Source organism: Carcharodon carcharias, chromosome 23, assembly GCF_017639515.1.
Source record: "Carcharodon carcharias isolate sCarCar2 chromosome 23, sCarCar2.pri, whole genome shotgun sequence".
Lineage (NCBI taxonomy): Eukaryota > Metazoa > Chordata > Chondrichthyes > Lamniformes > Lamnidae > Carcharodon > Carcharodon carcharias.
The window spans coordinates 38,748,176-38,774,901 of record NC_054489.1 but is presented as its reverse complement, the minus strand read 5'-3'; the positions used below and the strand labels follow the sequence as shown (position 1 = coordinate 38,774,901).

The following is a 26,726-nucleotide window of genomic DNA, read 5'->3' as shown; positions in this document are numbered from 1 at the left end:
CACAATCTAAGAGTGTTCACCATGTCGTGCCTGTATTTAATCTTGCTGTTAGCTCTGCCTGATCACCATGTCATGTTATTATAATGATATATGTCCAAATCACTCTTAAGGGATTAGGTAAACACATCATGGGTTCATTTATTAAGACTAGGCACATGAGAACAGTTATAACATAGGTATAAAGCTTAAAGACATCAAAGCTGTGTGTGTGTGCTCCGCTCAAAGCCAAAGTGAAACTAAGACTGGATCACATGACACATTTCCCTTCCAGTGATGTCACACTGGTATTCCTTAAAGGCATATTACAACAAGAAGGAACTCTTCATCAGGGTTTCACAGCATTTACTCTCCTTGTACCTCTGTGTGTAAGGGCCATTGTTTCCTATGGTATAATGTTGGACCATCTAAACTTAAAAAAAAGACTTGTATTTCTATAGCACCTTTCATGGCCCAGGATGTTCCAAAGCACTTTACAACCAGTGCAGTATTTTTGAAGTATTGTCACTGTTGTAATGTGGGAAACTGCAATAAACCACTGGATGTCGATAGTAAAATTTGCAAACTTGCTGGATTAGGCTTAAGAGGCTAAATAGTCTACTTCTGTTCCAATTTTAACCATTTCACTACCAGAGTAAATTAAACCCCAAAATGAATTGTAAGTATTTATCTAAGGTCCTTTACCTTTTGTTTTCAGTTAGAGACTCAGAATGACCTGAAGCCATATGATGCTAAGCTGCTAATTCCACTCCCAGAAGTGCCCTTCAGAACAATCCTGGACGGAGTGAATGTGCAACGCGGTTATGGATTTCTACAAGTGGGCGATGAGAGAATGTCGGAACTGAAGACCACTGGCGTGGAAATCTGGCACGTTCAAGAGTTTGATCACAGCGAGCTCCCCAGAGAGAGTTATGGCCAGTTCCATGAAGGGGACACTTATGTTATTCAATGGAAGTATACCATCAGCAGTCTGGGTAAGGGAATGACTTCGTCCTGGCGAATGCTACAAACTCAACTAAAGTTGTAGCAATGTGCCCTCTAGTGGCCAAACACCATGCTGCAGTTTGGTGAGCAACAACAACAACTTGCACCTACATTGCAGCTAAGGCACTTTACAGGAGTTTTATTAAATACAATTTGAAACTGAGCCACATCAGACAATATTAGGGCAGGTGAACAAAAGTTTTGTCAAAGAGGAACTGAATGGGAATGGTACCATCGTGATTATGTTACTGGACTTGTAATCCAGAGGCCTGGACTAATGATACAGAAATATGGATTCAAATCCCTCTGTGGTGGCTGAGTTTTTAAAATTCCGTTAATTAAATAAATCTGGAATTTAAAAAAACTAGTAACAGTAATGGCAACCATGAAACTACCAATTGATTGGTTCAATAATGTCACTTAGGGAAGGAAATCTGCCATCCTGGCCCAGTCTGACCTCTGTGACTGCAGATCCACCGCAACGTGTTTGACTTTAATAATTTTAAGAAGCGTCTCAGAGGGTGAGATGTAGAGATTTCAAGGAAGCAATTCCAGATTTAAGGGTCTAGGCAGCTGAAGGCATGACCAGCAGTGGTGGAATCACCATATGGCGAAAATTAGGGATGTACAAGGGGCTGGAATTGGAGGAGCACAGAGATCGGGGAGGCTTGTAGGGGCTACGGAAGGTTACTGAGATAGTGAGGGCCAAGGTCATTGAATGACTTGAAAACTAGGATGGGAATTTTAAAATCCAAGAGTTCCCAAACCAGGAGACATTTTAAGTTCCTGAGCACAGGGGTCATGGAGGAAGAGGCAGGCAGCTGACTTTTGGATTAGTTAAAGCTTACGGAAGGTGGGAGATGCTCGGTCAACCAGAGAAATGCTAGAATAATCAGGTCCAAAGGTAACAAAGGCCAGGATTTCCCAGTCGGCAAGCAGGAGGGGGCGGGGTCTGCTCACCGATGTGTAAAATGACGCGGGATGATGTCGAGCGGAAATCCTGAAGTCACCCCACGTCATTTCCATTTTCAGGTCAACAGGGGCTCAGCCGAATCAGCTGTGCACCCACCAACCTGTCAACGGCCAATTGAGGCTATTGACAAAGTAATTAATGTGGTTAATGGACCTGCCCGTCCAACCTTAAGGTTGGTGGGCAGGCCGGGAGCCTTGGAGGGCTTCGGAAAAAGCATGAAACCTCATCCACGGGCAGGATAAGGTTTCGTGTATGTTTACAAATTTTTAATAAAAGTGAAACAGAAAGTGATGGACATGTGACAGTGTCACATGAGAGCAGATGTCAGGGAATTTTTTTTCCTGTTTTTAACATTTTTTAATATGGAGTCGATCTCCCTGAGGCAGCACTTAGCCTCAGGGAGATCTGAGCACTCTTTCATGTGTGTGCATGAAAGAGCTCACTCTCGGCTCAGGGAAATCCCCGCCCCCGCACAGGGAGCGCATAGCGCTTCCTGGCAGACATCACGCTGGGCGTGATTGGCCCTCCCACGTAAAATGGCGGCACACCCCCAATTGGGGGTGTCGGTCAGAGGCGCGGCTCCACCCAACCACTCCTGAACTTCCCCTCCCGACGGGGGGACTATTCTGCCCAAAGGCTTGGATGAGGGTTTCAGCAGCACATGAGCGGAGACGGGCAGAGACAGGTAGTTGAAATAGGTGGTCCTGGTGTTAGAGCGTATATGGGATCTGAAGTTATCTCGGGGTCAAGTACGACACCAAAATTGCGACCAGTCTGATTGAACCTGAGACGCTGGTCAGGGAGGGAGATGGAGTTGGTGACTTGGGAACAGAGTTTTTGTGGTGGGAGCCAAAGACGATGGCATCAGCCTTCCCTATGTTTAGTAGGAGGAAATCTCTGCTCACCTAATACTGGATGCCAGGCAAGTCTGACAAAGACAATGGGGTAGGGGGTTGTGGGGGAGAGGGAGGGGAGGTGGGCGAGAGGGTGTGGAGAGAGGTGGTGGTGAAGTAGGTCTGGGTGTTGTCAACGTACATGTGGAACCTGACACGTTTTTGTGTAGATCGCAGATTCATTTACCTGGTTTAGGGTGGAGGAGAGGATTGAGAAAATTAAACATTTCACTTAAAAGGCATTTTTATGCTGAGAATGAACTTCAAGCAGCTCACCTGATGGGACAATATAAAGGAGGCAAATTCCATGACCAGAATTTTAGGGTTGGCGAGCGGGGGCAGGGCCCACTCACCGAGATGTAAAATGATGCCCGGTGATGTCGGGAATGCATCCCGATGTCACCGCGCGTCTTTCAGATTGCACACCCGCTGAACTGTCAAAGGCCTGTCAAGGCCATTCAAATATCAATTAAAACACTTAATTGAGCTGCCCGTCAAACCCAAAGGTTGGCGGGGGGACAGGCAAAGAGCCCAGGCGGCCTTCACATTTATCATGGAACCTCATCCACGGACGGGATGAGGTTTCATGAATGTTTTTAAAGTTTTATGAAAATTTTTAATAACATTCATTGACATGTCCCAGCTCATGTGACTCTTTCACATGAGGGGACATGTCTTAATTTCTACTCTTTATTAAAATTTTCAGAACTTTAACTAATCTCCCTGAGGCAGCTCTTTGCCTCGGAGATTTCTTCTCTCTTTTGCGCACATGCGTGAAAGAGCACACCCGACTCAGGCAACACCCCCACCTCCCCCACCCCCCTCCACCCACACAGGGAGCGCTCAGCGCTTCCGGGCGTGCATCATGCTGGGCAGGCCTTAATTGGCCCGCCCACGTAAAATGGCAGTGCAGTACTGAGAGAGTACTTTTGGATGGGACGTTAAACAATTGACCCACCTTCCAACTCCAGTGGATATAGATGGTCTTATTTCGAAGAAGAGTAGAGATGTTCTCCCCAGTGCCCTGGCCACTACTTATCCCTCAACCAACGTAACTAAAAGAGATTATCTGGCCGTTAGCACATTGCTGTCCGTGGGGTCCTGCTGTCCGTGGGGTCTTGCTGTCCTTGGGATCCTGCTGTGCAACATTCCCTCCAAGCTGCGCGGCTGCATGATCTTCCAGCGATCGGGGATGTGCCACGCAGGGAACAAGCAGGCTGCTCACAAGCAATGGTCCCTTTAACTCGCAGACACATACCACGCAGTGCAATAAACAGGTAGTGCACAGCTAAAGGGAATTGGAGAAAATGTTAACGCTGCACTGATATTAACTGCTCCTTTATGCTACATTACAAAAATTACTACACTTCAAAAATATTTCATTGGCTGTAAAGCACTTTGGGCTAATCTGGGGTCAGAGAAGGTGCTATAGAAATACAAGTCTTTCTTTAGCAGCTATTCAGCTCAGCTAACTCAGCATAAACCTGGGGGGGGGCAAAATCACAGGGCTCACTTCTACACCAGGCAGCGACTTGCCAACTGACTGTCAGCGGAGCTCTCGTACTTTGTGCTGAAACCCAAGTCATGAGGATGTGTGTTTAAAATCGCTGCTGTAAGTCAAGATTCTGATGTAACTGAGATCAGGACCTGATCCGAGCCGATGGACAACAGTCAAACTAGGTACTGACCTGCTGTTACAAAAAGGTTAACGGAGCGTGGCTGAGTTTGGGTCTCCCTGTGTTTCCCCTGCAGTGGCAAAGCGACAGAGACCGGATCAACTGAGCAGCGCTGGTCCTGGGAAGGAGCGATCTGCGTATTTCTTCTGGCAGGGTCGCCTGTCGAGCATCAGCGGCAAAGGAACTTCTGCGTTGACGACAGTGGAACTGGGCAAGGACAGAGAATCACAGGTAACAACATTGTGTGTAAGAATTGGAGGTGCAGGGGTGGGAATGACAGGATTACAGTCACCATATTTAATCAAATTATCACAGTGACACCTCACCGTCCAAAACCGGACTGGGCAATTATGGAAACAGGTAGGCTATTCAGGCCCTTGAGCCCATCCTACCATTCTGTTGGATCATGTCTGATCTGTACCTCAACTCCATTTACTTGTGTTTGCTCCATATCCCTCGATACCCTTACCCCACAAAGATCTATCAATCCCAATGTTGAAAATTTCATTTGACCCAATATCACAGCTTTTGGTGATCATAAGAAATATTTTGCTCACTGATTTTCTACTGTTCTTTTTGTGTCTTCTGCTATGAAAATGAATACAGCTATGGTGGAGAGACTTCCATTTTCACTACCCTGTGTCTGGAAGAAGTACTTCCTAATTTCACTCTGAACAGCCTAGCTCTAATTTGAAGATTATGCACCCCTTGGACAGCAGTGTCCACCAGAGAAAATAGATTGTCTGTAATTAAAGGACTTGGCTAATGGTGTAGATGTAACTGGAAAATAGCCCTATTTAGCTATGGAGGAAGCTTAGTGCACTTTTTATCCAGGGGGAAAGAGATATATGCCTCTCTATTCCTTCATCTAACTCATTTCTATAAATAGTGAAAAGCTGAGGCCCTGGTACAGACACTTGGGGGACACCATTAGGCACACCTTCACAATTTGAATACATATCCGTTACCCTTCTCTCTCTCTCCTGCCTCCTAACTAATTCCCTATCTTAGCTACTAGGTTGTTTCCAATTCCATGCACTCGTTTTTGCTAATGGTCTCTTATGTGAAACCTTGTTGAGTGCCTTCTGTCTGTCCACATGAGTAACATCCATAGACACTCCTTTTTAAAATTCATTTACGAGATATGGGCATCGCTGGCTAGGCCAACATTTATTGTCCATCCCTAATTGCGCCTGAGAAGGTTGTGAGCTGCCTTGCTGAACTGTTGCAATCCACATCTATTACTTAGTTGGACATGGACTACACTTTACAATTCCATGCCGCCTCTCTCTAATGAGCTCATATTTGTCTAGATGCTCAGCTTTTAGTAATTTTCTCAAAATTGACATTAGATTACTGGGCGTTTAATTCCCTAGTTTATAGAAACATAGGAACTAGGAGCAGGATTCAATCCTTCGAGCCTGCTCCGCCATTCAATATGATCATGGCTGATCCTCTATCTCATCACCATATTCCCGCTTTCTCTCCATACCCCTTGGTGCCTCTATTATCCAAAAATATATCCATTTCTTTCTTGAATATACTCAGTTACCCGGCCTCCACAGCTTCTGTGGTGGAGGATTCCACAGGCTTACCACCCTCTGAGTGAAGACATTTTTCCTCATCTCAGTCCTAAATGACCTGCCCCATATCCTGAGACTGTGGCCCCTGGTTCTAGACTCCCCAACCAGGGGAAACATCCTTCCTGCATCCAGTCTGTCTAGCCCTGTTAGAATTTTATACGTTTCAATCAGATCCCCTTTCATTCTTCTAAACTCTAGTGAATACAGGCCTAGTTGAACCATGCTCTCCACATATGACAGTCCTGCCATCCCCAGCATCAGCCAAATGAACTTTCGCTGCACTCCCTCTATGCCAAGTATATCCTTCCTTAGGTAGGGAGATCAAAACTGCATGCAATACTCCACGTGTGGTCTCACCAAGGCCTTGTATAACTGCAGTAAGACATCCCTATTTCTAAACTCAAATCCTCTTGCAATGAAGGCCAACGTACTGTTTTCCTTCCTAATTGCTTGCTGTACCTGTCTGTTTACTTTCATTGACTGGTACACCCAGGTCCCTTTGTACATCCACATTCCCCAATATATCACCACTTAAGTAATACTCTGCCTTTCTGTTTTTCACACCAAAGCGTATAACTTCCACGTTATACTGCATCTGCCATGTGTTTGCCCATACACACAACTTATCTAAATCACTTGAAGCTTCCTTGCATCCTCCTTGCAACCCACAACCTCGCCCAATTTTGTGTCATCAGCAAATTTGGAAATATTGCATTTAGTTCCCTCATCCAAGTCATTTATATATATATCAATTGGCTGGGGCCCAAGCACTGATACCTGAGGTACACCACTAGTCACCACCTGCCATCCAGAAAAAGACCCATTTAATTCCCATTCTCTGTTTCCGGTCTGTCAACCAATTCTCAATCCATGCCAGTATATTACCCCCAATCCCATATGCTTTAATTTTACCTACCAGCCTTTTATGTGGGGCTTTATCAAAAGCCTTTTTGAAATCCAAATACACCACATCCACTGGTTCTCCCTTACCTATTCTACTAGTTATACCCTCAAAAAAACTCCAGTGGATTAGTTAAGCACGATTTCCCTTTCATAAACCCATGCTGACTTTGTCTAATCCCATTAATGCTTTCCAAGTGTTCTCTTACCTCGTCTTTTATAATAGACTCTACCATTTTCCCCACTACTGATGTTAGGCTAACTGGTCTGTAATTCTCTGTTTTTTCTCTCCCTCCTTTTTTAAATTGTGAGGTTACTTTTGCCACCCTGCAATCTGTAGGAACTGCTCCAGCGTCAATAGAATTTTGGAAAATGACCACCAATGCATCCAATATTTCCAGGGCCACTTCCTTTAGTGCTCTGGGATGTAGATTATCAGGCCCTGGAGATTTTTCAGTCTTTAACCCCATTAATTTCTCTAGCATCATTTTTTTTTTTACTAATACTGGTCATCTTCAATTCCTCCCTCTCACTAGACCCTTGGTTCCTTAACATTTCCGGGAAATTATTTGTGTTCTCTTTTGTGAAGACAGAACCAAAATATGTGTTCAATTCTTCTGCCATTTCTTTGTTCCCCATTATAATTTCCCCTGTTTCTGACTATAAGGGATCTACATTTCTCTTCACTAATTTTTTTCTCTTCACATATTTATAGAAACTTTTACAGTCAGTTTTTATGTTCCTTGCAAGTTTACTCTCAGACTCTATTTTCTCCTTCTTGACGTATGTAAAAAGCAAGAGGGTAGCCAGGGAAAGGGTAGACCCACTCAGGGACAGAGGTGGGAATCTGTGTGTGGAGCCAGAAGAAATGGGAGAGATACTAAATGAATACTTCTCATCAGTACTCACCAAAGAAAAGGACTTAGCGGTCGATTTGTCTAGGGAAGAGTGTGTAGACAGCCTGGATCATGTTGAGGTCAAAAAAAGAGGTATTAGGCGTCTTGAAGAATATTAAGGTGGATAAGTCCCCAGGGCCAGATGGGATCTACCCCAGAGTACTGAGGGAGGCAAGGGAGTAGATTGCTGGGTCCTTGACAGAAATCTTTGTATCCTCACTGACTACGGGTAAGGTCCCAGAGGACTGGAGAATGGCCAGTGTTGTTCCATTGTTTAAGAAGGGTAGCAGGGATAATTCAGGAAATTACAGGCTGGTGAGCCTTACATCAGTGGTAGGGAAATTATTGGAGAAGATTCTTCGTGACAGGATTTACTACCATTTGGAAGCAAATGGGCATATTAGTGAGAGGCAGCATGGTTTTGTGAAGGGGAGGTCATGTCTCACTAACTTGATCGAGTTTTTCGAGGAAGTGACAAAGATGATCGATGATGGAAGGGCGGTGGATGTTAGATACATGGATTTCAGTAAGGCCTTTGACAAGGTCCCTCATGGCAGACTGGTACAGAAGGTAAAGTCGCACGGGATCAGAGGTGAGCTGGCAAGATGGATACAAAATTGGCTTGGTCATAGAAGACAGAGGGTAGCAGTGGAAGCGTGCTTTTCTGAATGGAGAGCTGTGACTAGTGGAGTTCTGCAGGGATCAGTGCTGGGACCTTTGCTGTTTGTAGCATACGTAAATGATTTGGAGGAAAATGTTACTGGGCTAATTAGTAAGTTTGCAGATGACACTAAGGTTGAAGGAGTTGTAGATAGTGAAGAGGATTGTCAAAGGATACAATGGGATATAGATCGGTTGGAGACTTGGGCAGAGAAATGGCAGATGGTGTTTAATCTGGACAAATGCGAGGTAATGCATTTTGGAAGGTCTAATACAGGCAGGAATTATACAGTAAATGGCAGAACCCTTAAGTGCATTGACAGGCAGAGGGATCTGGGTGTACAGGTCCACAGGTCACTGAAAGTGGCAACGCAGGTGGATAAGGTAGTCAGGAAGGCTTATGGCATGCTTGCTTTCGTTGGCAGGGTTATTGAGTATAAAAACTGGGAAGTCTTGCTGCAGCTGTATAGAACCTTGGTTAGGCCGCACTTGGAATATTGCATGCAATTCTGGTTGCCACATTACCAGAAGGATATGGAGGCGTTGGAGAGGGTGCAGAGGAGGTTTACCAGGATGCTGCCTGGTCTGGAGGTTTGTAGCTATGAGGAGAGGTTGGAGAAACTCGGATTGTTCTCACTAGAGCGACGGAGATTGAGGGGTGACTTGATAGATGTTTACAAAATTATGAGTGGCATGGACAGAGTAGATAGAAGCTTTATCCCAGGGTGGAAGAGTCAATTACTAGAGGACATAGATTTAAGGTGAGAGGAGAAAACTATAGAGGAGATGTGCGGGGCAAGTTTTTTACGCAGAGGGTACTGAGTGTCTGGAATTCGCTGCCAGAGGAGGTGGTGGAAGCAGGTACGATAGTGGTTTTTAAGAGGCAGCTTGACAAATTCATGAATAGAATGGGAATAGAGGGATACGGACCCCGGAAGTGCAAAATGTTTTAGTTGATGGGCAATACGATCGGTGCAGGCTTGGAGGGCTGAAGGGCCTGTTCCTGTGCTGTACTTTTCTTTGTTCTTTGATCAGTCTTTTTGTCCACTTTTGCTGAATTCTAAACTGCTCCCAATCCTCAGGCTTGCTGCTTTTTCTGGCAATTTTATATGTCTCCTCTTTGGATCTAATACTATCCCTAATTTCTTTTGTAAGCCATGGTTGAGCCACGTTTCCTGTTTTATTTTTGTGCCAGACAGGAATGAATAATTGTTGTAATTCATGCATATGTTCCTTAAATATTAGCCATTGCCTATCTACTGTCAACCCTTTTAGTAAGGTTCCCCAATTATTATTGCCAACTCATACCTCATACCCTCGTAGTTCCCTTTATTTAGATTCAGGACCCCAGTTTCAGATTCAACTTCTTCACTCTCCATCCTAATGAACAAAACTATCATTTTATGGTCGCTCTTCCCCAAGGGACCCTGTACAACAAGATTGTTAATTAATCCTTTCTCATTGCACAATACCCAGTCTAGGATAGCCTGCTCTCTAGTTGGTTCCTCAATGTATTGGTGTAAAAAAATCATGTCCATACTCCAGGGAATCTTACTTCATAGTATTATTGCTAGTTTGGTTTGTCCAATCAATATGTAGATTAAAGTCACCATGATTACAGTTTGTACCCTTATTGCATGCATCTCTAATTTCCTGCTTAATGCCTTCCCTTACATCTCCATTACTGTTTGGGGGCCCTATAGACAACCCCCACCAATGTTTTCTGCCCCTTGGTGTTTCTTATCTCCACCTAAACAGATTCCATATCATGATTTGCCGAGTCAATATCCTTCCTCACTGTTGCATTGATTTCCTCCTTTACTAACAATGCTACCCCACCTCCTTTTCCTATTTGTCTGTCCTTCCTAAATATTGAATACCCCTGGATTTTCAGTTTCCACCCTTGGTCACCCTGCAGTCATGTCTCCGTAAGTGCAACTCTATCATAATGTTTATATATATTTGTGCTGTTAATTCATCTACCATTTTGTGAATGCTCCGTGGGTTAAGATGCAATGCCTTTAGACTTATCTTTTTAACCTTGTTAGTCATCTTAGCTTTATTTTACACTATGACCCCATTTGTTTCTTTCCCTTGTTTCCTCTGCCTTCCACTTTTGCTTTTTACTTTTCTGTTTTTTGTTTCTATCCTTATTTCCCCCTCCTCTGTCTCCCTGTTCAGGTTCCCATCCCCCTGCCGTTCTAGTTTTAACCCTCCCCGACTGCACTAGCAAACAGCAACCCCGAGGAAGTGGCATTGGTAATAATCCTGAGATTACTACTTTTGAGGTCCTGCTTTTTAATTTACATCCTAACTCCCCATATTCAGCTTGTAGGACCTCATCCCTTTTTTTACCTATGTCATTGGTACCAATATGAACCAGGAGCACTGGCCGTTCACCCTGCCCCTGCAGAATGCCCTGCAGCCTCTCTGAGACATCCTTGACCCTGGCACCAGGGAGGCAACATATCATCTTGGAGTCTCTTTTGCAGCCACAGAAATGCCTGTCTACTTACTATCAAATCCCCTGTCACTATAGCCCTGATGCTCTTCTTCCTCCCCTCTTGTGCAGCAGAGTCACCTGTGATGCCATGGACTTGGCTCCTGCTGCTTTCCCCTGAGAAGTCGTCTCCCCCGTAAGTACCCAAAACAGTAAATCTGTTAGAGAGGGGAGCGGCCACAGGGGACTCCTGTACTACCTGCCTTCCTCTACTCTACCTGGTAGTCACCTATCCCCTCTCTGCCTGGTCAGTCTTTACCTGTGGTGTGACCACCTCACTGAATGTGCTGTCTACGATAATCTCAGCATTGCGGATACTCCACAATGAATCCACCTGCAGCTCCAGCTCTAAATGTGGTTACCCAGTTGCTGCAGCTGGACACACTTCCTGCACACAGGTCGCCAGGGACACTGGAAGTGCCCATGGCTTCCCACATAGCACAGGAGGAGCATATCACGGGTGTGAGATCTGCTGCCATGATTTCCCTTTAGATTAAGCTTGTTAGTTACTCCCTTTAAAGAATACTAATTATGCTAGGGAACTTATTCCACTCCAAACACTCCCACTACAATCCAAAGTCCTCACTTTATTTTGTTTAAGCTAATGGACAGCAGCAGTTTAATTAGTAGAAAAAGTAGAAGAACTCACCTGACCCTACTTGCCAATCAACTGCCTCCCCTGCATTGCGTCACGTTTTGAATTGTGACGCCACTTCAAACTCCACCACCTGAAGGTCCTGAGGGTACACCTCTCCTCTCCAATCTCGGCCTCTGTTTCTCGCACCCTTTTATACCACTCTCACTGGCCTCTCTTCTCCGGTCAGCCCCGAGTCTCCCAGAACTCTCACTCTGTCCTCGCTCCGCTTTCAGTCCCGAATCCAGCTCCCGCTCTTTTTTAGATCTTTGCTCTGACTCTCAGCCCCCGCTATTTTTAAATCTTACCAAGGCTGCCGCTCCTCTCGCGCTGCCTCCCTGTCCCGCTCTAGACTCTGGCCTGGTTTTCTTTACACTTTAAAATCGCCGCTCCTATCACACTGCCCTCCTGTCTCACCCTCCCCTTCACTTCTTACATAATGGGCTCCATTATAGCATGGGGATTCTTCGTGCCTCCAGAGGCATTGAGATCCCCAAAGGGTATCAGTGACTCTAACAATTAATATAACCATAGCCGTCAGCAGCTGCAGCTACTGTTTCTTTTGTCCACAGACAACTAAACTTTACCCAACTCATTCAGCTCAACAGCGCACTGTTCCCCTCATTGTCTCGTCCACAGTCAGCGGGGAAGTTTCAGGAGTCACAGTCAGAGTTTACTGCTTTCAGCCCAGCAATGTTAATTGGGACTAGCTCATCACACCCAGCAAATTCAGCTTGTCTCACAAGGGCTTGTTTTGCAGTCAGTCCTGTAACATGACAGATTATCGGTTGGGTGTCAGTGACAGCTCAGTGGTAGCAGTTTCACCTCAGTCAGAGGGTGAGTTCAGGTTCAACTCTAATTTTAGTTGATGCCCCAGCAGAGTAACAGGGAAGTGCTGCACTGTCAAAGTTAAACCAAGGCTTCAGTCTTCCTTCTCGGGTAGATTGAAAAGATCCCACGGCACTATTTCCAAAAAGAGAAGGGTAAGTTTTCTCTCAACCTCCACAACATTGGCCTTTCTGGTGTTTGAGGATTGGCAGCTTGCTGATGTCAAAGTGCAGGGCAGGGCCAAATGGGCTGAACCCATTGCATATAGCGAGCACCATCTGTTTTAATGCTGACACTACTGTATCCCACCAATGGTGAAGACTACAATTTCAGCTCCTTGCCTGAAACATCCTCTGAACATTAGTATGGCTTTCCAGGCCTCTTCCTAACCACAGATAGACAGTGCATCATTTGTGGGTTGGGGTGTGAAGATTAGAGGACACCCCACCACCCCCACCACACCCTGCCCCCCTCCCCCCACCCCCCAACACCCCACGCCGAGTAAACAGTCACTACAGAGCTCATGGTGTAGGGGGTAGCTTATCATCATAAACATGCATAGATAGAGGATTGATTAAGTAACAGGAAATTGGGTCATTTTCAGGTTGTAATGAGTGGAGTGTCACAGCGATCAGTGCTGGGGCCTCAACTGTTTACAATCTATTTCAATGATTCGGATGAAGGGACTAAATGTATGGCTGCTAAATTTTCTGATGACACTAAGGTAGGAAAGTAAGTTGTGAAGAGGACATAAGGAGTCTGCAAAGGGGTATAGACAGGTTAAGTGAGTGGGCAAACATTTGGTAGATGGGGTGTAATGTGGGAAATGTGAACTTGTCCACTTCAGCAGGAAGAATAGAAAAGCAGCAAATTATCTAAATGGAGAGAGATTGCAGAACTCTGAGATACAGCGGGATGTGATGTCCTGATACATGAATCACAAAAAGTTAATATGCAGTTACAACACATGTTTAGGAAGGCAAGTGGAATGTTGGCATTTATTACAAGGGAAATGGAATATAAAAGTAGGGAAGTTTTGATATAATTGTACAGGGCATTGGTGAGATTGCATCTGGAGTACTGTGTACAGTTTTGGTCTCCTGATTTAAGAAAGGATATAATTGCATTAGAAGCAGAAGGTTCACTCAACCCCCGATCCCAGGGATCAGTTATCTTATGAGGAAAGGTTGGACATATTGGGCCTCTATCCTTTGGAGTTTAGAAGAATAAGAGATGAGCTTATTGAAACACATAAGATCCTTTGAGGACTTGACAGAGTGGATACCGAGAGGATGTTTCCCCTTGTGGGAGAGACTAGAATTGGGGGACACAGTTTAAAAATAAGGGGTCTTCCATTTAAGATGGAGACTAGTAGAAATTTGTTTCTCTGAGGGTCATCAGTCTGTGGAACTCTCTTACCCAGAGAGCGGTAGCGGCAGAGTCATTGAATATTTTTAAGGCAGAGGTGAATAGATTCTTGACTAATAATGGAGTCAAAGGTTATTGGGAGTAGGTGGAATGTGGAGCTGAGGTTACAATCAGATCAGCCATGATCTTATTGAATGGCAGAGCAGGCTCGAAGGGTCTACTGATGCTCCTAATTCATATGTTTGTAGACACTGGAAAATAGCTCAGTATGATAACTGAGTCCAAGTGAGGAATTTCTATTTTAATAAGGCCCCTGTTTCTGGCTATCTTGCAAGTGGCTGATCATCATGTTCACAAAACTCATTAACAAGCATTTAGCACGATGTGCTTCATTCCTTCTTCAAAATGTGACAATTTATAGCTTCCAGTGCCTCAGCTGAAAGGCACCAGTCATGGACAAAGATATCCAAATACTCCCCAAAATTGGTGCCTGCTAGGCCTTGTTCACCTTCTCTCTTTCTGTATCATGTACGCTACACAGTGTACTGTATATGAGAAATATAATGTTTAAAACACTGCATCAAAAGCATTATGACAATAGAGAAAACAATTACTTTCAATTTTCCTGGTTGATATTTTATTGAACCAAATTGATCTACTTAATATGGGTTTGCTGAAATACATCGCTGCTGATTGGTTGATTAAGGGTTAAATGTATGTGCTGTTGCCTAGGTGTTGGTGTCACAGGGAAAGGAGCCCCCCTGCTTTCTCCAGCTGTTCCAAGGAGGAATGATTACCCACAGTGGCAGAAGGCATAACATCAGAAGCTCGCAAGGTTTGGATTGTGAACATTTTTTTTTGAAGGAGTAAAGAGAGTTTGAATTTTTTTTAATATGCATTCATGAGGTGTGGGTGTCGTTGGCTACACCAGTATTTATTGTCCATCCCTACTTGGTGAGCCAACCACATTGCTGTGGGTCTGGAGTCACATGTAGGCTAGGCCAGGTAAGGATGTCAAGATTTCCTTCCCTAAAGGACTTCAGTGAACCAGATAAGTTTTTGCAACAATCAGCAATGGTTTTGTGGACATCATCAGGCTTTTAATTCCAGATTTTTATTGGATTCAAATTTCACCATCTGCCATGGTGGGATTCCAAACCCAGGTCCCCAGAGCATTACCCTGGGTCACTGGAATATTAGTCCAGTAAGAATACCACTATGCCACTGCCTCCCTATTGTGTAGGAGGAGATTGTGCGAAGAACTACAGTCTGTGATGGATGTTTAAGGGAAAGAACTCCCATTTCCTCATATTCATGCTTCTAGGCTGCAAATCTATTCCTCTCATTATATTGGGGTAATGTTAGCTTTGTGTAATAGCGTGACTGATTCACTATCATTGTTGTGAAACTAGTGTACAAAGTCAACATTACCCCCCTCCCCTGTGTTCATGTTTCTCTCCCTCTCACAATTATCTCACTCCCTCTGATATACTTTGTATTATATAATCCCAATTTTGCCCTCCATGACCCTTTCTGAAGAACACGACCTATGCCGTTGCCGAGAAAAATACCAAAATCTCTATTGCGAGGAGGTTTTCCTGGGCAATTCTGACACAAAGAGCTGCTGCTGATGAAGCCAGCTGGTTCAGCAAAGGTCCAGTATCTCAGCCAAAAGTTTGCCATTTCTGGCCTATACACTTCTCCAGCGTCACTGTTTGTAATATATCATTTGCCATGCTTTATTCAAAGAGAACATTTAAATGTTCCTGCTCATTCAGGAGGTGACAGCTTGGCTTTGTTGCTTTGCTCTTGTCTCTGAGCCTGATGGTTGTGAGTTCAAGCCCTACTCTGGGACTTGAATGTGTGATGTAGACTGAGACTTGTGTGCAGCACTGGGGACATTAATACTGGTCCTATCCACCTGCTCAGATGGATGTGAAAATTACATGGTACTGTGTTGAGAAAGTACAAAGAGTTTTGCATTGCCCTGGCCAACATATATTACTCAGCTAACATGACCAAAACAGACTTTCTGCTTATTTATCTCAATGCTGTTTATGGAACCTTGCTCTGCAGATTTGTTGCCTACGTGTGTGATGACACTTCAAAAAAGAATTCATTGATTGTGGAGCCTTTTGGAATGTTGAGGACACAGAAAATAAATGCATTCCTCTTGCCCTTTGTGTGACATTTCTGTGGGCACAAAGTGTTTTACGTTCACTGAAATATTTTTGTAGTGCAGTAGTTATAACATAGCAGCCAGTTTGCACACAGCAAGCTCCCACAAATTGCAATGAAATAATTAATCAAATGTTCTGTTTTAGTGATATTAGTCGAGGGGCGAATGTTGACCAGTGAAAAATTCCCTTTTCTTCGAATTGTGCTGTCGGGCCTTTTAAGGTGCTGCACTATATAAGTGTTAGTCTTAGAGTCATGGTGCTTTCAGCTATACAGCACTTCGAGTCTATTCCGGCTTTCTGTAGATTCATCAAGTCAGTCCCATTCATGTGCTCTATTTCCATTGCCCTAGAAATTTATTTCCCTCAACTGCCCATCCAATTTCCTTTTGAAATCATTGATCATCCCCATTTCCACCCCCTCCTAGGCTGAGAGTTCCAGGTCATTACCATTTGCTGTGTAAAAAAAAAAAGTTCCTCCTCACATCCCCAAGCATTACTGCAGTGGTTCAAGAAGGTGGCTCACTGCCAGCTTCTGAAGAGCAATTAAGGATGGGCAGTAGCTAAGCTAGGGAGTGACTCATCAAAGCCCTATGTAAGGAAGGGACTTTTAAAGCACACGGTCAATAAGAGCTGTACAGTCTGTGAGGGGAGACTTCAGCCTGACTGTGACAAGAGTTCAAGTGAGTATTTTTGGGAATTTGGTTCAAAGTGGGAATTCAGTGCATAGGAGGAAAGCAGTGCTTTAGGTAAAGTTTACTGCAAGAAGTAAAGTGTGCTGAGTGGGGAGTTTGGTAAAGGGCAGGGAGGAGGTACTTTTTCCTTCTGCTCTTTTTCAGCCTCCAGTATTTGATTTCCACTTTGGTGCAGCAGAAGGAGCAGGTAAAACAGTAACTGGTATTATTAGTTTTATCAGTATTGTAAAGTTTTTTGGCAGTGCCAAAACATATTAGGAGGTGTAGGCTTTATTAATTATAATTATTAATGCAATTATTAATTAATTAACACATATTGGAGATGGCAGGGCAGGTGATGTACTGTGATTGCAGGATGTGGGAGCTTCTGGATACCGGTGTGATCCAGGGCAAACACATATGTAGTAAGTGTTTGCATTTTCATGAATGTCAGCTCCAGGCTATTGAGCTGGAGGCTGAGCTGCAGAAACTGTGGCATATCAGGGAGGAGGAAGTTACCTGAGCACTTTATTCCAGGAGGTGGTCACACCCCTTTGGATAGGGTCTTCTGATTTGGCCAGTGGTCAGGGACAGGAAGGTCTGACTGCAAGTGAGGCAGGGAAGGGGACCCAGAGGGCAGGAGTGCAGGAGCCTTGGCCTTTGCAATTGTCCAACAGCTTTGAGGTTTTTTTTCAGCTTGTTTGGATGAGAGTGGGGCAGCAGGGTGGATGAACTAACTGGCCTTGGCACCATGGTACAGGAAGCCATTCAAGCTGGGGGAGTTACAAGGAATGTAGTAGTAGTAGTAGTAGTAGTAGGGGACAGTAGAGGCAAAGAGATTGACACCATTCTCTGCAGCAGAGCATTAGTCCAGGCAGCTGTGTTGCCTGCGCAGTGCCAAGGTTCAGGACATCTGCTCAGGGCTGGAGAGAAAATTGCAGTTGTTGGGTGGGGGGGAGGTGACCCAATCATCCTGGTCCATGTTGGTACCAAGACATAGGCAGGACAAAAAAGGAGGTTCTGCATAGACAGTTTAAGGAGCTTGGCACCAAATTAAGAAGCAGAACCTCAAAGGCCATAATCTTTAGATTATTGGCTGAACCACATGCAATTGGCAAAGGCCAAATCAGATTAGGGAGATGAATGCATGGCTCAAAGTCTGGTGTTGGAGAAGTGGCTTCCAGTTCGTGGGCCACTGGCACCAATACTAGGGAAAGTGGGATCTGCGCCATTGGGACAGTCTACACCTGAACCGTGGTGGGATCGATGTTTTTGTGAGTCACATAATTAGTGAAGTAGAGAGGGTTTTAATCTAAGTGTAGGGACAAGAGTACAAATTTGACAAGATGTGGTAAATCAAACAGTAGAGACAAGGCAAAAGAGAAAGCTAACGTTTAAGAAGCTTTTGGATGTGTACTTGCGAGGCCATGGCTTACAAGGCATGGGCCTAGTGTTGGAAAATGGGATTAATATAGTTAGGTACTTGTTTGACCGGCATAGACTCAATGGGCCAAAGGGCCTTTTTCTGTGCTGCAGACCTCTGACTGTATGAGAAAGGTATCATTACAGGAAATGAAAAACAGACCATGACAGGAAGGGACAGAGAGTACAAATCTAACAGTAAATCAACAGAACAGACTAGAGGTTATGAAAAGAATAAAAGGATCAAACTAAAGACTCTGTATGTGAATGCATGAAGCATTTAAAACAAAACAGATGAACTGACAGTACACTTAGAAATAAGTAAGTACGATTTGATAGCCATTACAGAGACATGGCTGCAGGTGGACCTGAATATTGAAGGATTTAGGAAGGACAGGAAGTGAGGAAAAGATGGAGGGGCGGCTCTGTTAGTTAATGATGGTATTGGCATAATAGAGAGGAATGACCTAAGTTCAGGAAACCAGGATGGGGAAACGGTTTGAGTAAAGATGAGAAATGGTAAAGGCAAGAAGTCACTTGTGGGAGTCATGTACAGGCCTCCTAACAGTAACCACATGGTAGAATGGAGCATAAAGGAAGAAATAATGGGAGCTGTCAGAAAGGTATGGCGATCATCATGGGAGATTTTAGTCTACATATGGACTGGAAAAGTCAGATGGGCAAAGGTAGCCTTGATGAGGAGTTCATTAAATGTTTTTGGGATAGTTTCTTAGAACAGCATGTTCTGGAGCCAACCAGAGAGCAGGCTATACTAGACCTGGTATTGTGCAACAAGATGGGATTAATTAATGACCTCATAGTGATAGTGCCCCTAGGTAGCAGTGACCATAATAAGATTGAATTTTACATTCAGTTGGAGAGAGAGAAGTGAGTCTGAGACTAAGTTTTTAAACTTAAATAAGGGCAATAATGAGGGTATGAAAGCACAGTGAATTGGCAAATTAGGTTCAGGGATAGGTCAATAGAGATGCAGTGACAAACATTTGAGGGGGTATTTCAGAATACACAGAATAGACACTTTCCAATGAGTAAGAAAAAGTCCAAGGGCTAGACACACCATCCATGGTTAAGTAGAAAGGTTAAAGATAGTATCAAACTTAAAGAAAAAGTATATACATGTGCAAAGATAGGTGGAAGGCCAGAAGATTGGACAGACTATAAGGAATGGCAAAGGATGACTAAAAGATTAAAAAGAAGCAAAAGATTAGAGTACGAGAGAAAGCTAGCCAAAAATATAAAAACAGATCGTAAGAGTCTCTATAAATGTTTAAAAAAAGAAATGAGTTAACAAATTGAACGTTGGTCCTATAGAAAATGAATCTGGAGAATTGATAATGGAAAACAAGGAAATGACAGGTGAATTGAACAGTTATTCTGGATCAGCCTTCACTATAGAAGATACAAGTAACATCCCAGAAGCAGCTATAAATCTGGAAATGAAAGGGAGGGAGGAACTCAGGAAAATTACAATCACCTGAGAAGTGATACTAAATAAATTGTTGGAGCTGTGGGGTGACAAGTGTTCGGGTCCTGATTCACTTCATCCTAGGCTCTTAAAATAAGTGGCTAGTGAGATAGTTGATGCATCAGTTGTAATTTTCCAAAACCCCCTAAATTTGCAGAAGGTCCCATTAGATTATAAGATAGCAAATGTAACTCCATCATTCAAAAAGGGAGGGAGACAGAAAGCAGGAAACCACAGGCCAGTTAGTTTAACACCTGTCACAGGGAAAATGTTACAAGCTATTATTAAAGAAGCTATAGTAGGGCACTTGGATAAGTTCAAGGTCATCAGGCAGAGTCAACATGGTTTTGTGAAAGGAAAATCATGTTTAACCAACTTTTGGAGTTCTATGAGGAAGTAACATGCTGTGGATAAAGGGGAACCATTAGATGTACTATACGTAGATTTTCAGAAGGCATTTGATAAAGTGCCACATTAAAGGTTATTGTGGACAATAAAAGCTCATGGAATAGGGGGTAACATATTGGCATGGGTAGACGATTGGCTGGCTAACAGGAAGCAGGGTGTAGGCCTTTTCAGGTTGGCAAGATCTAACAAGTGGTGCGCCACAGGGGTCAGTGCTGGGATCTCAACTGTTTACAATTTATTTAAATGACTTGGATAATGGGATGGTTGCCAAGTTTGCTGATGACAAAAAGATAGGTAGGAAAGTTAGTTCTGAAGAGGACATAAGGAGTCTACAAAAAGATATAGACAGGTTAATTGACTGGACAAAGATCTGGCAAATGGAGCATAATGTAGGAAAATGTGAAATTGTCCATTCTGGAAGTATGAATAAAAGAGAAGCATATTTTCTAAATGATGGGAGATTGCAGAGGCTTGTAATCTGCTGGAGTTTAGAAGAGTAAGAGGTGACTTGATTAAAACTTATAAGATTCTGAGGGGTCTTGACAGTGTGGATGTGGAGAAGGTGTTTCCTCTTGTAGGAGAATCTAGAGCTAGTGGTCACTGTTTAAAAATAAGGGTCACCCATTTAAAACGGAGATGAGGAGAATGTTTTCTCTGAGGTTTGTGAATCTTTGGAACTCTCTTCCCGAAAAGGTGGTGGAAGCAGAGTCTTTGAGTATTTTTAAAGCAGAGATGGATAGGTTTTTGGTAAACAAGGGGGTGATAGGTTATCAGGGGTGGGTGGGATACAGATTTCAGGTTACTATCAGATCAGCCATGATCTTATTAAAGGGCAGAGCAGGCTCAAAGGGACAACTAGCCTACTTCTGCTCCTTGTTCTTATGTTCATAATAAAAATGCTGGCTCAGCCAATGACACCTACATCTCATGAAAGAATAATAAAAAAAAAATCTGGGCCACAACTTTAAATCTATGTCCCCCTAATCCTTGCACCATCAGCTAATGCGAACAACTCTTCTTCGTCTACCCTATCTAAAGCTGTCATAATCTTGGAGACCTTTATCAGATCCCTCCTCAACCACCTTTGCTCCAAGGAGAACAACCCCAGCTTCTTCAACCTAACCTTGTGGCTAAAATTCCTCATCCCTGGAACAATTCTGGTAAATCTCCTGTACAGCTTCTCAAGGACCTTCACATCCATCCAAAAATGTAGTGACCAGAACTGGATGCAATACTTTAGGTCTGGCCTAACCAGAGCTTTATAAAAGTTCAGCAGAACCTCCCTGCTTTTGAAATAAAGACCACTACTTATGAAGCCCAAGATCCCATATGCTTTCCTAACTACTCCCAACATGTACTGTCACCTTCAAAGATTTATGCGTATGAGCCCCAGGTCCCTCTGTCACCGCACACTGTTTAGAACTGTGCCATTATCAATCTTCCCTATCCCATCCGCCAAAATTTTAAGTTGCTCTGTCTTCTGTCTTCAGCAGGACTATGGCGATTGTATATTGTGCAGGGAGAGGTTGCAATGGAGGGGAGTCTCCTGGAGGTGGCGTGTGAGTGCAGGAGTCTGCGCTCGAGGGGCTCTCTTGTCCTGGTGAACACTCAGCAAGGTCTCATCTATCTGTGGCATGGCTGCAAAGTTCAAGCCAGTGTCAGGGAGGTTGGCAGGACCACAGCCAATCACATTAAAGAACGGTAAGGAAGGAATTGCATTCAGAAAGTTGCCTGATAAATTAAAATGATAGTTCCCTAGGATCTTTACATTATGAAAGGTACTGGTTACTTTGTCTTTGCATTTTACCACTGCCCCCCTCCTCCAAAGGAAAAGAATTGTAACCGCAGTGTTAAATCGGAGGAGTTGCTGTGCAGCCATACCTTCCTCCCCGTGACCTACAGAACTGAATGGATGTCTCCCATCACCAAGGATACCAAGAAACAATCCAAGGGTCGTACAGTAATAGGGAGTTTATCACTGCAGCTTTCACTCAGGGTTAGCTCTCCAAACAGGTCCTGGCTCAAAACTGAAGCAAAATACTGCAGATGGTGGAAACCTGAAATATAAACAGAAAATATTGGAAGTTCGCAGCAGGTCTGGCAACATCTGTGGAGAGAAAAATACAGTTAACACTCCAGATCGATGAGCTTTCATCAGAACCAAACAAATCTGAAATATTGGCGAATTTAATCCCCCCGCCGTGCGACCGCCCCCACCCCCCCGGCACCCCACAATGGCAACTTTGGAGGTGATGAGGAATTTAATGACTTAATAAGGTGGGCACTCCAGCTCCTTCCCGCCTCTGCCAATTAACTCCAGGGTGTGAAGGCTTGTGGATGACCATCCTGACCGGATGCTAATGGAGGCTTTTAAGTGAGAAATTAATGCCCACTTAAGGGCCGCATCTTGTGAGGCGGATAGGGGAGGCATCATCCGGGAAGCCTGGGGTGGGGGGAGGGCATTGCGTCCCTCGTTCAAAGGCACTTGGTGCTTGATTGTGGGACCCAGCATCAGTGGGGGGCGAGGGTGGGGGTGCTGAAAGCCACACCCTGGCCCTTGGCTTTGACCCCCCTCCTCTCTCTCTGGGAGGTAGCGTCTCTCCTAAGCAGGCTCGCTACACTCTTTGGAGAGGCTCCTGTATTCCTCACCTTCACCCAGTTCTCAACTGTGGCTCCAAGCAGTAGGTAGCATGTGACAGTGGCACACCCCACTTTAATAGGTGGGTCAAATCAAGTGAGAGTGGCTGTCGGGCCTCCTACCCTTGGCATCTCAGGGACTTGTCTCCCCGGCATGTGAAGACTGTTTCCGGAGGGCTGAGCAGATGAGACCAATCTAAGGTCCAGCAGTCTTGAAGGCAGCTCAGCGCCGGGTTGTGGAACGTGTAGAGCTCGAAAAGACACAGAAGGTGTCCTGGTCACTCACTACATCCGGATCTATCTCCAGCCGTCTAGACTTATCTTGGTACAGTGGCAAGATAATGCCCAACTCTCCCACACCTATAATCCAATTCACTCACAAGTCATGTTCATCAACTTTCTATTCACTGTCATCCATCATCCATCTGTCACAGGTCCTGTAGTGATGGGTTTTTGATGTAGCAGCAGGTGTGAATTCACTGGGAGCTGATACCATGAACCTGCACACAGGCGGCTCAGGCCATAGGGTCACTTTTCACTGGAAAGAAGCAGAAGAGGAACTCTGCAGCTCCCTGAGCGACTGAGCAGCCCTTTTCAGGGCCACCCTGCTTACCTTCCTAGTATGAGGAAGGGGCGAGTAAAGGTGCCCTAAATATTGTCTGCTTCATCTCTCTGACCAAAAGGCTGTAGCCACCAGGGATCCCTTCAATGTGGTCGTAAGTCAATCTCCAAAAAGTAAAGGTGACACCTGTCAACACTGGTGCATGGAACATGTGTACCGTCTCGGACAACACCACAGTCAACAAGACCTGAGAGTAGAACTCTTGTCAGTAAAGCGCAGGCCAGGAACAATGTCCAATTCAACGGCCTCAGTGAGACTTGTCTTCCTCAGGAGGGTCAACTCCAGGAAATCGGAGTGTTAATGATTGCTTCATGGTGCTTAAACTTCCCCTGCACAGCAACAAGAAACCGTCATCAGTGGGTATGCCCCTGCCATGACCAACCCTGATGAAGTCAAGGATAAATTCTGTAATGGCTTCCTCTCTTTGATCTCTACTGTCCCGAAGTCAGACAGGCTAATCATTCTTGGTGACTTCAACACAAGCGTTGGTACAGATCACCACTTGTGGGAAGAGGTAATTGGAAAAAATGGGAGTGGCAGTTGTAACAGAACAGTCTCCTCTTGCTGAGTATGAGCTCTCAATCACCAGCATAGTTTTTTACCTCCCTATTTGGACAAGACGTCTGGGATGCCCCCCCCATTCTATACATTGGCATTTAATCGACCATATCATCATCAGGCAGAGGAACGAGCAGAATGTGCATGTAACAAAGGCCATGTGCGGTGCTGACTGCTGGACTAACCACCATCGTATAATTTATATATGAACATATGATGTTAGAGTAGAAGTAGACCATTTGGCCCCTTGAACCTGCTCTGCCATAAAATAAGATCATAGCTGATCTGTTTGTGTTTCAAGTTCTACATTCCTATCTACCTCTAATAACCTTAGATTCTTGTTAGGCAACAGAATCAGCCTACCTGTTGGATCTAATGCCCTTTTGCTTATTCAGGCTAAAGGATCTGGGTTGCACGTTTTATTCAGGGTGATCAACTCGGTACAGAGACAGAGAACATCAGTGGATTGTTGTTAAAATAAACACATGCTGTTTATTTACAAACTAAACTCAGCAGCTACATTTGTGTGCTCACAACTCAAAACTCTGTCTTCACTCTTCAGTGTCCAACTCAAGACTCTCTCTGTCTTAACCCACACTACTCTGCTATTGGGTATTAAGATCATATGATCTTACATTACAACAGTTGTCATAAAGGTGTATTACATATCAGATTACTACATCCCTCCCCATTTACTGAAAAATACATTTCATATTTTCAATATATCAAGTTATTTACAATGTCAGTCTCTCTGGGGGTTTCCTTATACGGATAAAACGTCTCAGCTCTACAGCTTCTGAAGTTTGATTTGGAACCTCCTTTACTGGAGTTGACTGAGCATCTAGTTCTTCAGTAGGTACCTGTAAATCTGTTTCTTTGACTCTTTCAGGTATAGTTGTCCCTTCAAACACATTTGTACTCTGCTTAGTCCTTTCAACAGATGTTGATTCAGTCTTGAACAGTTGTGGATTCATTTCAGGGTATTTGGTTTCTCCTCTTCTTATGCGATATACATGTCTTCTAATTACTCGATCATCGACCTTTCTCATGGTAAGAAAGAGGTCCTGTTACTGCACTTATCTGACCAAGCAACAATGCTGGTCCTTCTCTCAAATTTTTCATGAATATTTTCTCTCCTACATTAAATATTCTGTTCCAACTGTTACAATCATGCCCCATTTTCTGACTTTGCTGCCTTCCTTCTACCTCCCCACCCCCAACTTTGGCTTAATTAGGCTCAGTCTCGATCAGAGACGGTGCTTCATTAACAATTCCTGTCACCAACTTAGGGGTGGTTCTAAAATGGAATAGAAATTGTGCTAACTTAGTTGCTATCGAGTCTTCAGACAATTTCTTCATACCAGATTTGAATGTCTGAACTGCTCGCTCGGTGAGTTCATTTGAAGAAGGGTAGGATGGAGATGTTTTCACATGAACAATACCATTGAGGCTTGTAAATCATGTGAATTCAGCACTTGTGAATACTGTTCCATTAAATGGTACTAGCACTTCAGGTAGTCCATTAATTGTGAAACTTTGTCGTAGCTTGTCTATCATCACTGAAGATGTGGATGACCTCACTTTGTATATGTCCATCCATCTTGAATGAGCATCTATGATGAGTAAAAACATTGTTCCCACAAAAGGTCCCATATAATCAATGTGTACTCGTACCCATGGTCTTCCTGGCCATTCCCAAGAGTGTAAAGGGGCTGTTGCAGGTCATTTTTGTATTCGTTGACACTGCATACAGCTAGTTTTCTATTTTTCCATCCGTTCCTGGCCATCAGATATAGCTGCATGCTATTGCCATAATTTTGGAAATTCCGGGATGTGCACTGTGAAGTTCGGATAACAATGGCTTTCACCCTTTTGGAAGAAAAAAAATCATCCGAGCTCCCCACAGTAAAATACCTTCTTGGCTGGTTATCCCGGATCTTCTCTGGAAATACAATTTCATTTAATCAGATTCTTGTTTTTGTGACCAACCATGAAGAACTTGATTTCTCACTTTGGATAAGACCGGGTCTGTTTATCCCATCTTTAATTTGTTTAGCACATATCGGTGATGAGTCCAGGAAGTTCAATAACAAAATGAATTCCTGAGAAATTGGAACATCGTCATCTTTTACTTGCAAGGGTAAATGACTGAGTGCATCTGTGTTTGCAAATTGACTTCCGAGTCTATGAATATAAGTATACTCATACCCTGCCAAGATCAGTGCCCATCTTTGTACTCTTGCTGATGCTATAGGGGGGTATAGCCTTGATTTCCCCAAATAGTCATAATAATGGTTTGTGGTCCGTTATGATGGTAAAATGACAACCACGCACCCATTGATGAAACTTCTTAACACCAAAAATGATTGCCAGGCCTTCTTTTTCAAGGGTATTTTTTCTATGCAGTACTGAGTGTTCTAGACAGATATCCTACAAATTGTTCTGATCCATCATCCATTCGATGGGAAAGCACTTCTCCCACTCCATAGGGTGATGCATCATATATTAATATCAACTAATTTTTTGGGTCAAAATGTACTAGAAGTGTAGATAATTGTAACAACTGTTTCACTTTTGTGAAAGCTGCTTCTTGTGGTGTTTGCCATGACCATCTCTGGTTTTTCTTGAGCAAGCAATACAGTGGTGCCAGGTCTGTCGACAAGTTAACTAAGAATTCTCCATAATCATCCCCAAGAATGATTTCAGTTTGAATGTATTCTTTGGCTCTGGGACTTCTTTAATGGCTGTCATTTTTTCTTCAACTGGATGTAGGCCTTGTGGATCTATCTTGTGACCTAGGAAAGTTACCTCTTTCACCTGGAATGTGCACTTCTCCTTTTTCAATCTCAC

General features: G+C 43.9%; 1 protein-coding gene across 5 annotated transcripts in view; it reads left to right on the top strand.

Annotated features, from left to right (window-relative positions):
* LOC121269051 (supervillin-like) overlaps positions 1 to 26,726 on the top strand; it is a 162,537-nt gene that overhangs the window by 120,675 nt on the left and 15,136 nt on the right. For 4 of the 5 annotated variants that reach the window (XM_041173469.1, XM_041173465.1, XM_041173467.1 and 1 more), the window contains 4 exons: positions 695 to 971; positions 4,600 to 4,754; positions 14,625 to 14,727; positions 21,550 to 21,760. In XM_041173469.1, coding sequence (XP_041029403.1) covers positions 695 to 971; positions 4,600 to 4,754; positions 14,625 to 14,727; positions 21,550 to 21,760 — 746 coding nt within the window. The remainder of the gene's footprint in view (positions 1 to 694; positions 972 to 4,599; positions 4,755 to 14,624; positions 14,728 to 21,549; positions 21,761 to 26,726) is intronic. The other variant, XM_041173466.1, reaches the window with a different exon arrangement.